At 40.0% G+C, this 13,808-nt stretch overlaps 1 protein-coding gene across 4 annotated transcripts in view; it reads right to left on the bottom strand.

The window, feature by feature from the left end:
* Arhgap6 (Rho GTPase activating protein 6) overlaps window positions 1-13,808 on the bottom strand; it is a 563,361-nt gene that overhangs the window by 23,082 nt on the left and 526,471 nt on the right. For all 4 annotated transcript variants that reach the window (XM_008852904.3, XM_008852905.2, XM_029555998.1 and 1 more), the window contains exon 9: window positions 5,624-5,803. In XM_008852904.3, the coding sequence (XP_008851126.1) occupies window positions 5,624-5,803 (180 nt within the window). The remainder of the gene's footprint in view (window positions 1-5,623; window positions 5,804-13,808) is intronic.

The raw sequence follows: 13,808 nt of genomic DNA, 5'->3' as shown, positions 1-13,808 counted from the left end.
ACTGCACTCAGGACTTTTCAACAGCATCTGAGGATTGTGTCTTCTCTTCCTTGTCCCTCTCAGAAATTCCCCTGATAGGAATCATGTAATATTAACCCCCAGGATGAGCTGACAGCTTTCTCCACTCTGCTCTGAAACTTTTGATAGTTTCAAGAGTAATGATACATGTTCTCTGACATTCCCAGTATCACAGAATCACAAGGTTTCAGAACAATTAGCATGTCAATGCCGTAAGACAGCGAAAGCTTCTTACTTGGGATACCAGCACCCACATGGCTACAAAACAAATGATTCTTATCTCCTATTTCTGGTGTTTTGAGAAAGTAACTTTTTTTTTTTGTCTTTTTGAGACAGGGTCTCACTGTAGCCCCACCTGGCCTGAACTCACTTTGTAGACCAGGTTGGCCTTGAACTGACAGAGATCTGCCTGCCTCTGCCTCCTGAGTGCTGGGATTAAAGGTGTGTGCCACCATGCCCAGCTCAGAAAGTAACATTTTATGTTAACCAGTTTTTAAATAGCTGTTGACAGAAATAGAGGGTCCCAGTTTAGAAGTATGGGAATTTTAGGGGTGTGGGCACTGAACTAAAACAGCAACAAAAATTTCTGGCAATAGAAGGTTGCATTATTTATTCAAAAAATAATTAGTGATGAGGTTGGAGAGGAGGCTCAAGAGCACTGACTGCTCTTGCAAAGGACCCGGGTTTGATTCCCAGCATCCACATGGCCGCTAATAACCATCCACAACTCTAGTTCCAGGGGATCTGACACCATCTTCTGACCTCTGCAGGCATTGCACGACACAGGTGCACTCACACACATGCAGGCAATACACTCATACACAAAAAATTAATAAATTAAAATATTCAAAAATAATAATTACTGAATACCATCTTCTGTCAAGTACTTTCTAGATGTTTTGAGTGTCAGTGAACAGGATGAACAAAAACACCTCATTTTACCAGATGTGAAAGTATATGCCTGCAATCTCAGCATTCAGGAGTCTGAGACAGGAGGATTGCCAGTTCAAGGCCAGCTCAGGCTACACAGTGAGACTCTGTTTCAACAAGCAAACAAAACTCCCTGCCATTATAAGGTTTGCATTCTATTAGCTTCCAGTGATCATAATGAATAAGTGAATTATAGAGTGAGTTTAAAGGTGATCAGTGCAATGGAAAAAAGAGAAAGATGAGCAGGGAAGGGACTAGGTGCATGTACATATGGTAGCACTTGACTGTATCATCCACAATAATCAGGGTTGCCTTTTTCCAAGGCAACATTTGAATTGCTTTGATAAAGCAGGTAGGTATGTTTCCATTTGAGTGCCAGGGTAGCAGCAATCTTATTTTGTGCCTAATATATTCTGGTCCTATGCTAGATGCCTTAAATGTCATTTCTAAGTTTCAAGAAATCCTATAAAGTAGGTCCTTTAATCTCAATTTTTATAGCAGGGAACTGAAAGCTTAGGGATGTTAAGCATAGGATGAGAGGTCCTATAGCACACAAATGACTGAGAGGCAATATGAACTTTGGTAACTCATCCCCAGAGTTAATGGTCCTTCTACCCAATCTATGCTTTCCAAAATGTGATTTCCTGAGACATGATAGGAATTTAGTTAAAGCTCCTTGAGGGATTAATTAGAAAAAGCTGATTCCTGGGCCCCATGCCAGTACCACTTAATTCAATCCTCTGGAGAGTGGCCTAGGAATCTGAATGTCCAACAAGTGTCCTTGCAAACTCTGTTGCATACCGAAGATTGAGAACCACCATTATAATCTGTTGCCCTAGCTTTTGGGTGAGGCAGCCCGAGGCAGAGTATCACACTGCAGCCTAGGTTGGCCTGGAATTCACTCTGTAGCCCAGGCTGTTCTCCAGCTCACTGAGATCATCCTGCTTCGGTCTCCCAAGTAATGATATCACACATATGTGCTACTATACCTGGCATTGCCTTTGTCTTTTAACAGAGTGAATATGAAGGTTGTCATGATGATCCATTTCCAGTATTAATACTTTCAGACCATACTCAATGTAACTCCTTTACAAAAACCCATTTTGTGATTTGAGGGGATAGAACCCAGGACTTCATACATACTGGGTAAGAACTCTGCTACTGAGCTATAGCCCTAGACCCTAGCCTGACTCTGGAAGAATGTTAGCCTCTGAATCTAGATGCCTTTTTTGTACTGGGGACCAGCCTGGTTCTTTCCTGAATTTTCTAGTCTCAGCATTAGAAAATGAAGGACATTCAGAACAACCTTCAGGTCCCTGCCAGATTTCTTAGGGTTCCTCGATCTTTTCCACCAGTAGTTCTGTGGAGTGGCTGTTTCCAGGATGCTTTGTGCTTTCAAGGACAAGATCATTGTCACCTCTCCTAATAACTCATCTTTTTTAATGGGAACTCATAAACCTTGTGAAGGACTATCAATCTACACAATGGATAACTCTCAGCAGCCAGCAGATCCCCTCTAGTTTCATCGCTCCTTATTTGGAGTATTAGTAAAACTGGAAGCACCTTTCAAAAGGAAATCCCCAAAATTTTACATAGACACACAGACACACAGACACAGACACAGACACACACACACACACACACACAAGTTGGATTTTTGTGCACCTACATGCACAACCTTTGCCAAGCAACCATCATTCTTGGGATAACCAAAATGATTCAGAAAGGCCAAACATGCCAAGAGAACCAAACATTGTGATGAAATTAATTTTCTTCTATGCTTTAAAGAAATATAAAAGGGGAAATCACTGCTGGAGCATTAACTCACACAGATGACCAATTTAGAAGGCATCTTAAGTAGCATTCATGCAAGACTAGTCCTTCAATAACTAAAGAAATAGAAACCAAAGATGATGAGATCATGTAGCTAATATATAGCAGAGATAGTACTAGAGCCACGTTTCCTGGCTCCACTTTACAGACCTCAATATGGGGATCTCTCACCTTGCACCCTTCTATTCACTCTACTGTTCTATTGTTTTTCAATACATAGTTCTCATGGTCCATCTAAAGAAATCAGGCATGATTACACCAACACCTAAGAAAGATATACTTAATTCCTCCATGCCCCCCAATTTTCCCATACATAAGGGTAAGGACTGGTGAGATTGAAATAATGCATTCCATTGAAATACATCACAGAGTTACCATCAAGCCTTTCATGAACCAGCATGTATCTTGTCTTTATTATTTCCCAGGCACAGTACTATCACAACAGAGAATGTAGGCAGGAATGGTCCAGAAAAATTACAGTTTGGTGAGGAAATACTCCACAAACCAGAGAAGTCAGCAAAATTATCTATAGTAGTGGTGACTGCTAAGGAGAAGAAACATGGAATAGGAATATAGTCAGAACTTTGTGATGTGGTGTGGTGGTGGTGGTGGTGGGGTGTGTGTGTGTGTGTGTGTGTGTGTGTGTGTTAGTAATAGTAGCAGTGGTACTAACAGTAGTAGTAGTAGGAGTGAGAGTGGAGAAATTGGATTTTAGAAAAGGTATTCATGAAGTATTTCTTTAAGAAATAAAGACTGTAACTTGGGAATGTGTATATTACTTAGTGCCCAAGAGAATCTCAATATCACTCTTTAGAGAGAATGATAAAAATAAAGGTCATATTTTGAAAAGATCACAAATGATAGAATACTGATATTTTGCATTTATCTGAAGTATTCCAGGCAGCATAAAATGCACAGAAGAGGCGTGACATAACTACAATGACCTCTGCCTTTCAAGGAGGTCAGAACGAGTTCTTGTCAGTACCTGAGGTGAAAAGAAATTCCTGATGGTTTGTGGTTTCATATGAAGGAAAGAATACAGAATTTAGAGCAGAGAAATAAGATTGATGAGAGACATTATTTTGTTTAGAAAAAAAAAAGTCCAGAGAACATGAAGTAATGCCAAGACTACTTGGCAAGATGATACGTGACTTTAAACTTGATGAAAATATTGAAAAATTTGGATATTTGATTCATCCAAATATGTAATTAATTATGAGGATTTGGACTACAGTGTGAAATTTGTATAGTTGGTGATTAATTCAACATTTTTGAGAGCTTACTGTGTGCAATACAGGGACAATACTTCAGAGACACAAAGGGAAGCAAGACCCCTCACCAGCTCAGTGAACTGCTCCCTGTGGCAAATGCATTTCCTCTTCCTCCTGGGCATCTAGCCAGAATATAATTCCCAGCCTGCCCTGCAGTTAAATATGACTTACGGATAAGTTCTCGCCAATAGAATCTGACTGCAGATGATGGATGCCCCTTCTAGGTATACCCACAAAATCTAGGAGATAACAGAACCTCCTAATACAAGGAGTTGGAGTTCCCAAGTCACTACTTAGCAGAACATCCACTAAATATCTGACAAAACATTATGTCAACAAGATATTTATGTCTGCGGTGTTAAACTGCTGAGATTTAAGGCAGCTCATGCGGCCAAACTAATGTAACTATTAATTACCACTTGGACAGGCATTTGCACTCTACATAGTTCTTTCATATATCAATGATTCCAATAATGACTTTAAGAATTAGATCATTTATTTTTATTTTTTTCCATTTAAAATGAATTGAGTTGATGCTGACTGAGTAGTGAGTGACTTGGTCTCAATCACATAGAAAAGGCACAGACGGCAACTATCTTCAATTGCTGGTTCTCTGGTATCCAAAAATGGGTGTAACAAGCATAAAAATAAATGTACTATAGGGCATTTGACAGCTATAGAAAATCTCTTAAGCAGATTCCAAAGAGGTGGCTAGCATTCTTAGGAGAAGAAGCCAGGAAAGCCTCTAGTGGAAGAGGAGGGCTTTATTGTATTTGCAAATTGACAAGAGGAATGGAAAAATAAACATGGAGAATGTTCCTGTAAATTTTGACATGCAATTTGAGTAGAGAACAGAACGAGAGGAGAATTGGCATTTGTTCTACTGTTTCAAGGGAAGTTGGAGCAAGCAATGCAGTTTTATGAAGGAACACAGGAACTGGTAATTCAATAGAAATCAAAAAAAATTTATTGAGTGTCTACCAGATGTAGGGACTTCTAAAACTGTAGAGAGGATATAGAGAGGAGATAACAAGGACACAGCCCTTGTTTTAGATGTGTTTATAATCTGCTAGGGGAAATGAACACGGATGACTGCAACACAATGCTGAACAAAATAAACATCAATAAGAATGGCAATGGAATTCAGGACATAGATAAGTGACATGGGAAGGACACGGGAAGGAAAGTGAAGTTTCATGCAGGAGGTCGAATGTCAAGACTGACCTTGGAGATGTGATGTTACTGAGGCTGGTTATGAACACATGACTTTATAGGATTACAGAATTCCAAAAGGAAGTGTTTATCGAAATTTTCAGCAAGCCGTACTACTCTATGAACATATGATTATTATTGAAGGGACAACAAAACGAAGTTTGTAAATATGATATGACTGTTGAACCATGGAATCACAAACCTTTATAGTGACATCAGAATTATGGAAATTTGTATTCTTATAGAAGCTACCTGACTTCCAGTGAATTCACTCAATAACCAGCACTGCAAACCAGGAAGTGACAAAACTGATTTTCTTTAACCCATTTGAGGCAACTGTCCCTTGAAGCATCACCTACCATGAACAGGGCTTCATAATTTTCAATCATCTTCTGCACCACAGCTATGATGGCTGTGCTCTCTTCGGCTCGGGCTGAGCTCTGGACTGAGAATTCCTTGTCTGATGACTTTTGCTTGTGCAGCAAATTGGGTCCAAATATGGTGGCCAAGTTCAGAGATGTCATTTTGTTCCCAGTGACCTACAAGGGAAGAAAATACATGGACTATTCTTATGTTGCTTCTGAAAAAGCTGGATGTCCGAAGATTCCATGAAAGTTTTTCTTTAGTAATTTTTCTCTGCAAGGAAAATATCACCTTTGTCAGAATCCATGAGGGCACCATAATGTTCCTTTAGCTTCATGTTTGTATTGAAGATCATAATTCAGTAGTCATCTAAATAGTACAATACATAAAAAGTTGCAATTCCAAAATATTTTTTGCAAAAACTGTTAGTGTATTTTCAACCTCTCTGTCCTTAAAATTTTTCCAACATTTCCATCCTGTCTGTCCTTAAAAATACTGATGTTCGTTCATTTACCAATGTGTCTTATCCTCTGTCTCTTCACCCATTGATCTATAACATCTCTATTGATCAATCTACTCAACATGTTCTTATCACAGGCTAGGCACTATTCATGGATCACATTATTTTTTTTAATTTCCAATAATAATCATGACACAGTCTTTAATTTAGAAGGTTCACATCTTAGGAAGAAAATAAACACACCTTTTTCAGAAAGTGAGAACAAAGAATGAATTTGTCAAATCAAGAGACCGTGGTACCTGAGGGCACCACAGAGGTAGCAATATTTGCAAAAATATTTGGGAAGAAAAATAGAATTATCTCTGGTGACAAGCAGAGGAACAGGGATCAGAAGCATTTTCATAGTGGAGCAGACCAAAGCATTGGAAATCTATCAAGAGGAGTCAAGAATGTCACTGTGCTAGGAGTGCTACAGGGAAGGCATGAATGGTCAGCACAGAGTTGAGATTGGGGTCTCAGGACAAGAAAATTCTGAATGGAGAAGAGCAATCTTGGGCCCCAGGGATGGTGATTACAACAGAGCAAGACCACACAGGACATAATACCACAGTCTAGATTACAGCAGCTAGCCTATGAACTGCAACAGAAGAAGTAGAGGCAAACTGCACAGCTTCCAAAGTTAGCAGTGTTGAGAAGGAGGGTACACTACTGAGGAGTCCACACTTCAACAATAACAGAAAAGGATAAAGAAGCAGCAAGGGCTGAGGTGGGATCTATGAGACTTCAACACCCTTAAAAAGCAGCCGATAAAACAGACCGAGAATGGGTTAGATATTTGGAGAATATGAGAAACATGTGCTGGGGAAAGAATGATGGGGGAGTTTCAAGTGCAAGTTCTCTTGTGACAGATCTTCACAGTGACATTCCATACCCCTGTGGATGGGATTTGAGAGCAGTTCTGATGGTCTAGATTAGAGGTTTTGCAGGGTTGCAGCAGGCACTGAAAACAGTGAATGTGGGTTGTTTTTACAAAAACTCTCACAAGCAAGGACAAATAAGAAATATGATGGATGTGGAACTAGCAGGAAGCACAGAATGAGTGAAGAGAACTATTCCTTAGCCTGAAATATTTTGTAAATGCTGATGTTCAATGCGTTAATAAGTAAAAACACAGTAAGCATACAGAAACAAAATACCCTTAATTTCATCACTCCCTAGAGTTAACTGTTCATATGCTTTCCTACATGCCTACTGCCCAGAAGCTTCTGTTACTATTTTTGTTGAAAGCTGTAGTTGCTTATTTTCCCTTCATAATATGCTACATTGCTCTCTCAGTTTCCAAAAGTCCTCCATCCTCACTTTCTATTAGCTTTTAGCATCCTGTTGCAGGAACAGATGATGATATTTTAACTACAGCCAGCTGATGGGCATTCGTGTCATTTTCAGTACTCTTTTGTTATAAATAAGGGACAAAATTATATATTAGGGCATCAGTGACAGTTTTAACTTGGGGGTATTCGACAGATACATAATTGGACTTAAAGTTCACTCAGTAGGAGGGAACTCATGTGTGGTACTGTAAACATAGCCAAATACAGATGGCTGGAGAGGTCATAGGTCTTAGAGAAAACCCTAAGGCTTTCACATCCTTAGACAAATGTAATTTCTTACTATGTACTAAATATGGATCCTGATGTTTAGAGACAAGTCTGCCAGTCACCACTCATCAAAGAAGCTTCTTTTGCAACAGACAGAGACTATTACAGAGTTCCATAACTGGCCATTCACGGAGATTAAGTGTCTGTGTAATGCCCAATCCTAAGTGATACATCTACAATGGAATCTGTACACTTAAGACTCATGGAACATAGTGGAACAAGGGGTAGAGAGAGTACTAATGCATCTCTCAACTCTCATCAATGAAGCTCCCTCATGCAACAGAGGACAATGATCACAAAAGGCCACAGATGGCCAAAGTGTAGAGAATAAGAGTCTGCATAGTGTGGGTCCTTGGACAGACTTTTATACTAAATTTCACCCACCCAGGGCTCAGGGACCACTGAGAAGAAGGGGCAGAAAGATTGTAAGAGCCAGGGGAGGAGGTGCATGACCATATGGAAACAGACTCTTACAGGCTCCTGGGACCTTCTTCACGTGAACCTACAGCAATGGTGTCAGCATGCACAGAACCCATGCAAACTCAAGCAGACAAAAACCCATCTGGGGAAATGGGCATCAGACTCCAAACTTAACCAATGAACTATTGGCAGTTGATTACTGCTGGGTGAGGGAGAGTTGATATTCTTGAAGGGACTGACTCTAGATAGGCTGACTAGACCCCAGTGGATGTACTTGCACTGAGGGATGCCTGGGCACACTAACTTGACTCGATAAGTCTTAACATAAATGACAGAATGCATGAAATGTAGTGGTGGGGTTCTGGGAGAGTGAGGATGGGGGAGAGAATGTATAAAGATGATTAAGATGTTGTGAATGAAATATACAAAAATTCAATTAAATATACAAAAAATCTTCAAAAAGACATTTTATGTGCTTGGCTGATTACTATCTTGGGAGCAATTTCTACAAGTCAAATCGTTATAATAAGGAATATTCTAATATTTTGAAATGCTTGGCAATTCTTTTTATTTACTTTTTTTTCCACATGGGAAGGAAATGCTGGCTAAGTTGTCTTGCCACTATGGAATTTGATGCCAGACCATTCTTTACTATGGGGACTGTCCTACGTATGGCAAAATCGTAAGTGGCCTCGGATCACTAAATACTAGTAGCTTCCCCTTACCTCCGGTTGTGACAACCACAAGCGTTTCCAGATGTGGCTATAAGGACCCTGTGGGGAAAAATTTCCCCAGGTAAGAATTATCAGTCAGGTGTGTAACCTTTTATTTCTCTAGTTAACATCAGCTGAGACTCCTGCGGACAGTCAGGACAAAGATGTTTGTTTGTATTCTGGTAAGATCAAGACAGTCTTTGAGAGGGCATTTTGGTGCCTAGCAAATAATTCCAGAATCCTTACAAACAACCAAGGTGAAATTTGCCTAAGTATTCCCTTTATCCCATGGCACCCTAAACTGGTGGTATTCCTGTCCTGCAATTGCAGCATGGAACACGGGTTGCTTTATTTTTAGAAGGCAAGGGTACTTTCAGGTAAACTAGTAGCCACCAAGAGTAGCTATTCTATGTGGTAAACACTATGAATTTAAAAAGACAATGCCTCTTCTATAGGACCTTTAGTTTTTCTTTCCTTCTTTTATTTTATGGAAATAAAACTGGACAAGATTTCCTTTTATTTTTCAATTCTCTTCCTTGAAATTCATGGTTAAGAATAAAATCAAGTACGTGTCATTTTCAAATTCCTCATTTCAAAACTCAGAGTCATCTGGAAAGCTTCCCCAAACACCTTTAAAGTAATACTGGAGTTTTATCTTTTTCTAAAAACATAAAGAAATAGATGATTTTGTTTTCACTTAAAAATGTTTAGTACAAGGACAGTCCAGAACTCTATTTCCGCTCTCTGCTTCTCTGGTTGCTATTCTGGGAATGCAATACAATCTGTCTGTAAAATTGCACATAGATTCCAGCTGCAGACCAGGCTGCTGTGGTTTGTTCCTGCCTTTTTTTTCTTTTTGTTCATTTATTAAACTGTGAAGGAGAGTTTCTCCCACCTTTGTTCCCTATGTTTCAGCATATATATATATATATTCGCCTGACTAGGTAATATAAGCACTCAATGCTAGGCCATTGCTGCATGATTTAATTAGCCAGCCAATTCCAGGAAATCTTCTATCTTCACTAAATAAGCATCCTAGATCATTTTTAAGCCCTGTATAAATAGCTCACATTTATTAAAAGTCTAGCATGTCCAGACACCAGACTAGGGGCTTTCCACAGACTATTTCAACTCATTCTCTAGATAAGCTTACATGTAAGGCAGCTGTTATCATTGCAAATTAATAGAGAGTGTGGCAGTGAGTCCCGCAGCCAGGAGGATGTGGTGCAGTAGGAAGTGAAACCATGCAGCTGTGCTGGTGCTAGCCTGGTGTTAGCCTTTTATACTCTTCCTCATATGGGCGTACCTCCTGCTCACTCTTGCTTGGCAGACCCAATCACAGCATGGAGAGATGGGAAATTGAGCTTTAAAGCAAGACTGGAGGAGGCTGCTGCAAGGGTGGCCGGGTCCTGGCAAAGTTTCAAAGGAATTTACCATGTCCTAGAGGCAAGTGCCTCCTCAAAGATCAGAGAGCATGGTTCCACACAGAGTGGTGTTTTTTTTTTTTTTTTTTTTTATTAAATATCCCTTTTGCAAACTTGCTCTAGCCATGGACTCTCACAAAAGCATGGTTCCACACAGAGTGGTGTTTTTTTTTTTTTTTCTTTTTCATACATAGTCCTATTGCAAACTTGACTCTAGCCATGGACTCTCACTAAACAAGAACATAGTGAGGACATTCTTGGACTCTCTGAGAAACTACAGCTCGGGATGTTTCAATGTTATTCCTACTACAGTTGTTTTAGAAGAAATAAAATGGTTCTTGTATTTGGAGATTTCTTTTGTTCTGTAAGTGGCAAAGTAAATAGCAACTAAATAAAACGGAATGAAACAAAGCTGATAGAAGACAGCAAATTCAGTAAGATACCACTATTTCTCTAGAACACCACCAATTGGTCAAGTATTTTCCTCATTTTATACATATTCATTGTTTATGCATTTCATGATCTCACCAATTAAGAATGCATTGAGATTTAAGTCCCTTTTAGAAAGGAAGTATCATTTTCACTTTGTAGATGAGAAAATGCAGGCCTTCCCTGGCCCCAGCTCTGCTTTCCTTCCTCTTCCTCTTTCATAACGACAAGGCTCTGGCAAAGCCTTGTGAGCCTAAAGGATGCCTGACAAATCTGGCTCAGTTTTCTTCCATCCTGCAATCCATAACAAAGCACGACCTCACAAACGCATAACACTAAGTAATAGGCAAGAGAAGAACTTGAAAATGTTCTGCTTCTTAATCATAATTTATAATTTGATATTTAGCTCCATTCTGCTCTGTCCATTCTCAGTCTGCTAATGCCAAGTCAACTCAAAAATACTAAGCAAAGAACCTCCCTTTTGTTCCTTTCCTATACCCATAGCTTCTACTAGAGGAGTTTAGCAAACTCCACCCCCTAGGCCATGCTTAGGTGGCACATGTCCTCAATCCCTGACAGGCCATTTGAAGTGTGCACTTTATTCAGTCTGCTCCATAGAGCCATTAGCAGGTCTTCTACCCCATGCCCTTCTCTGAGTGTCTGAAGGCACTGGTACTACATACCCTAAATTCTGTTTATCTTGTGCCTTACTGTCTCCATCTTTAGGATGCCACAGTAGTCTCAGAATAGTTATTGGGAAATCCCTGAACAGTAATAATTGGTTTAGAATGATAGAGAGATGCAGAATATGCTCAGGGCATACATGACTTTTTTTTAAAGTGAATCTTTACATGGAACATTTCTAAAAGAGTTCCTGTTTTCTATACTGCCATTGATACAAAAGCTTCCTAAGTCAGTCTCTCTGTCTCTGTTTCTCTCTCTCTGTCTCTGTTTCTCTCTCTCTCACTCGCTCTCTTCCTGCCCCCCTCTGTGCGTGTCTCTCAAATAAATCTACAACACAGATTATATAATCTGTTTTCAAATCCTCCCCAAACTCATGTCTTAACAGGATCAATCATCTACCCACAGAGGCATTCGGTCTCCATGAATATGGCCCAATTTCCTTCAGGATGACATTTTCCAGTCCCTTCTAACCTTTTGAAGGAAGTAATTCTGTCCTTATACTTTCCCTCTTGTTTTAATCATTGGTTCTTTGTCCTTCATTTGGTGGAAGGTTTAGAGGAAAAGTGTCAGGAAACCCTTGTAACTCCTCACATCATTGTACAGTTTTACTGTTCCCTGTGGTGTTTCATTTTCCTTATACAAAACTTGGCCTCTCTCAGAGTGTTATCTGAGATAAAGCCTTGATAAGTCTCAAACTCCTGAGCTAAACTGATCTTCATACCTAAGCCTCACAAGTAGCTGGGACTACTGGCTCCCATGATCCTTCTTGGGTGCTCTCCCCAAATACAGATTAGGAAGTCCAGATTATGGAAAGTTAACAGATTTGTTCAAGAACAGTCAAGTCAATGAATTATAAAACTACCAGATGTTCTGAACCAGAGGTGACTTTGACTCCCCTTGACATAAGAAGAGACTCGGTAATCTGTGGAGATGATTTTGGTTGTCACAGCCTCTGTGTGTGTGGGTGGGTGGGGGTTAATAGTACTTCCATCTTCTAATAGAAGCCAGGGATGCTCTTAACAACCTGTAATGCACAGAGCAGCCCTACAATGAAGAATTACTTGTTATAAAAATCAATTCTGCAAAGCTGAGGAACTCTGAGCTAGTGTTTGACATGGTTTCTCAGAAACAGACTGGCTGGGGTTTGAAGCACAGTTGACCATTGACTTGTCAATAGAGTTCATCTGACCACTAATGAATGTGATGATTTTGTATAAATTAGTAAAAGACTTTTTCTCAAAGCTTCTGCTTTTACCTGCTGGGATACTGTTCTAGAAAATCTGCAAACCTACAGTGACTATAGGGTATATGGCACAGCCCCAGAGTTGTAAACTGTACTAATGTTCCCCTTACATGACCCTGGGTAGAAGCTCTCTGTGAGACATGGGCTGAATTATCTAATCCCTGTCCCTGAGTTTCCACTTCTGAAAAGTGGGCACAATAATGTCTTGCCTGTTAGACTGGCACAAAAACAGCACATAGTAGGAGAGCTAAGACTGTAGCATGTTGCAGTTCATCTGTGCTTTTATTCAGGAATACTGTCTTCTTGGCACAGGTAATGGAGCCTTGTTGAGCTTTGGACTGAAAGGACGTCTGAAAATTATTCCTAAAAGGGAATCTGGTAGCAAGTTGGACTGAACTTTTTGCTCCCCTCAGTGCCTTCTTGATCACTCAAGACTCAACTTTCTCCTTCTCACATAGTACTTAAGAAACATCAGAGAGGCAATTGGCATACCTTCCAGCTGAGGGCTCTGTTTTTACACAGTCACCAGGCCGATGACTCTATCACTTTTATTATATGGATAAAGGCTGACACCCAGACGGATAATATAGCTATGTAACAATTATGAGAATTATAGTATTCTCACGGAAGAGCTGTGTGTGCTGAAGTAAGGTTTCGGGGCCATATGATGAAACCTGGAGGCAGCAGGGCTTTCACTAATTATAACTCCCATAGAGATAAATGACTAAGTTGGGAGAGTTCCGTTCTCACACTCATGGTGGGAGAAGCAGGAAAAATGCAGAATTGCCTTTTTGGACTATGGTGAAAAAAAATTATATATGTCCATGCCCTGTGGGAACTAAGTTTGACAAGCACAGAACTGAATCCATTATACAGCTGAGCTCTGCTCAACAAAGACTTAAATAATAGCTCTGTGGTTAAGTGAGTTTAGAATGCCTCTGGCTCCGTTTCTGTTGATTTACAGAGTATGTTAACCTATTAACAGGTCTGAGACCTCCTGGGAAAACCAGCGTCAGAGAGAAGCATGATCACATGGGATGAAAGAAGGAAAGGCGTCTCCTGTGAGGGTGAAGTTGAAACAGGGTGCCTGCTAGGGTGCCATTTAAAACTGAAACCGGTGTCCCTTTTGTCCAATGATGAAATTATAAAA

This window comes from Nannospalax galili, unplaced genomic scaffold, assembly GCF_000622305.1.
Source record: "Nannospalax galili isolate Female #2095 unplaced genomic scaffold, S.galili_v1.0 scaffold606, whole genome shotgun sequence".
Lineage (NCBI taxonomy): Eukaryota > Metazoa > Chordata > Mammalia > Rodentia > Spalacidae > Nannospalax > Nannospalax galili.
Note: the sequence above shows the minus strand (reverse complement) of the source record. Positions and strands in the feature narration are given on the sequence as shown.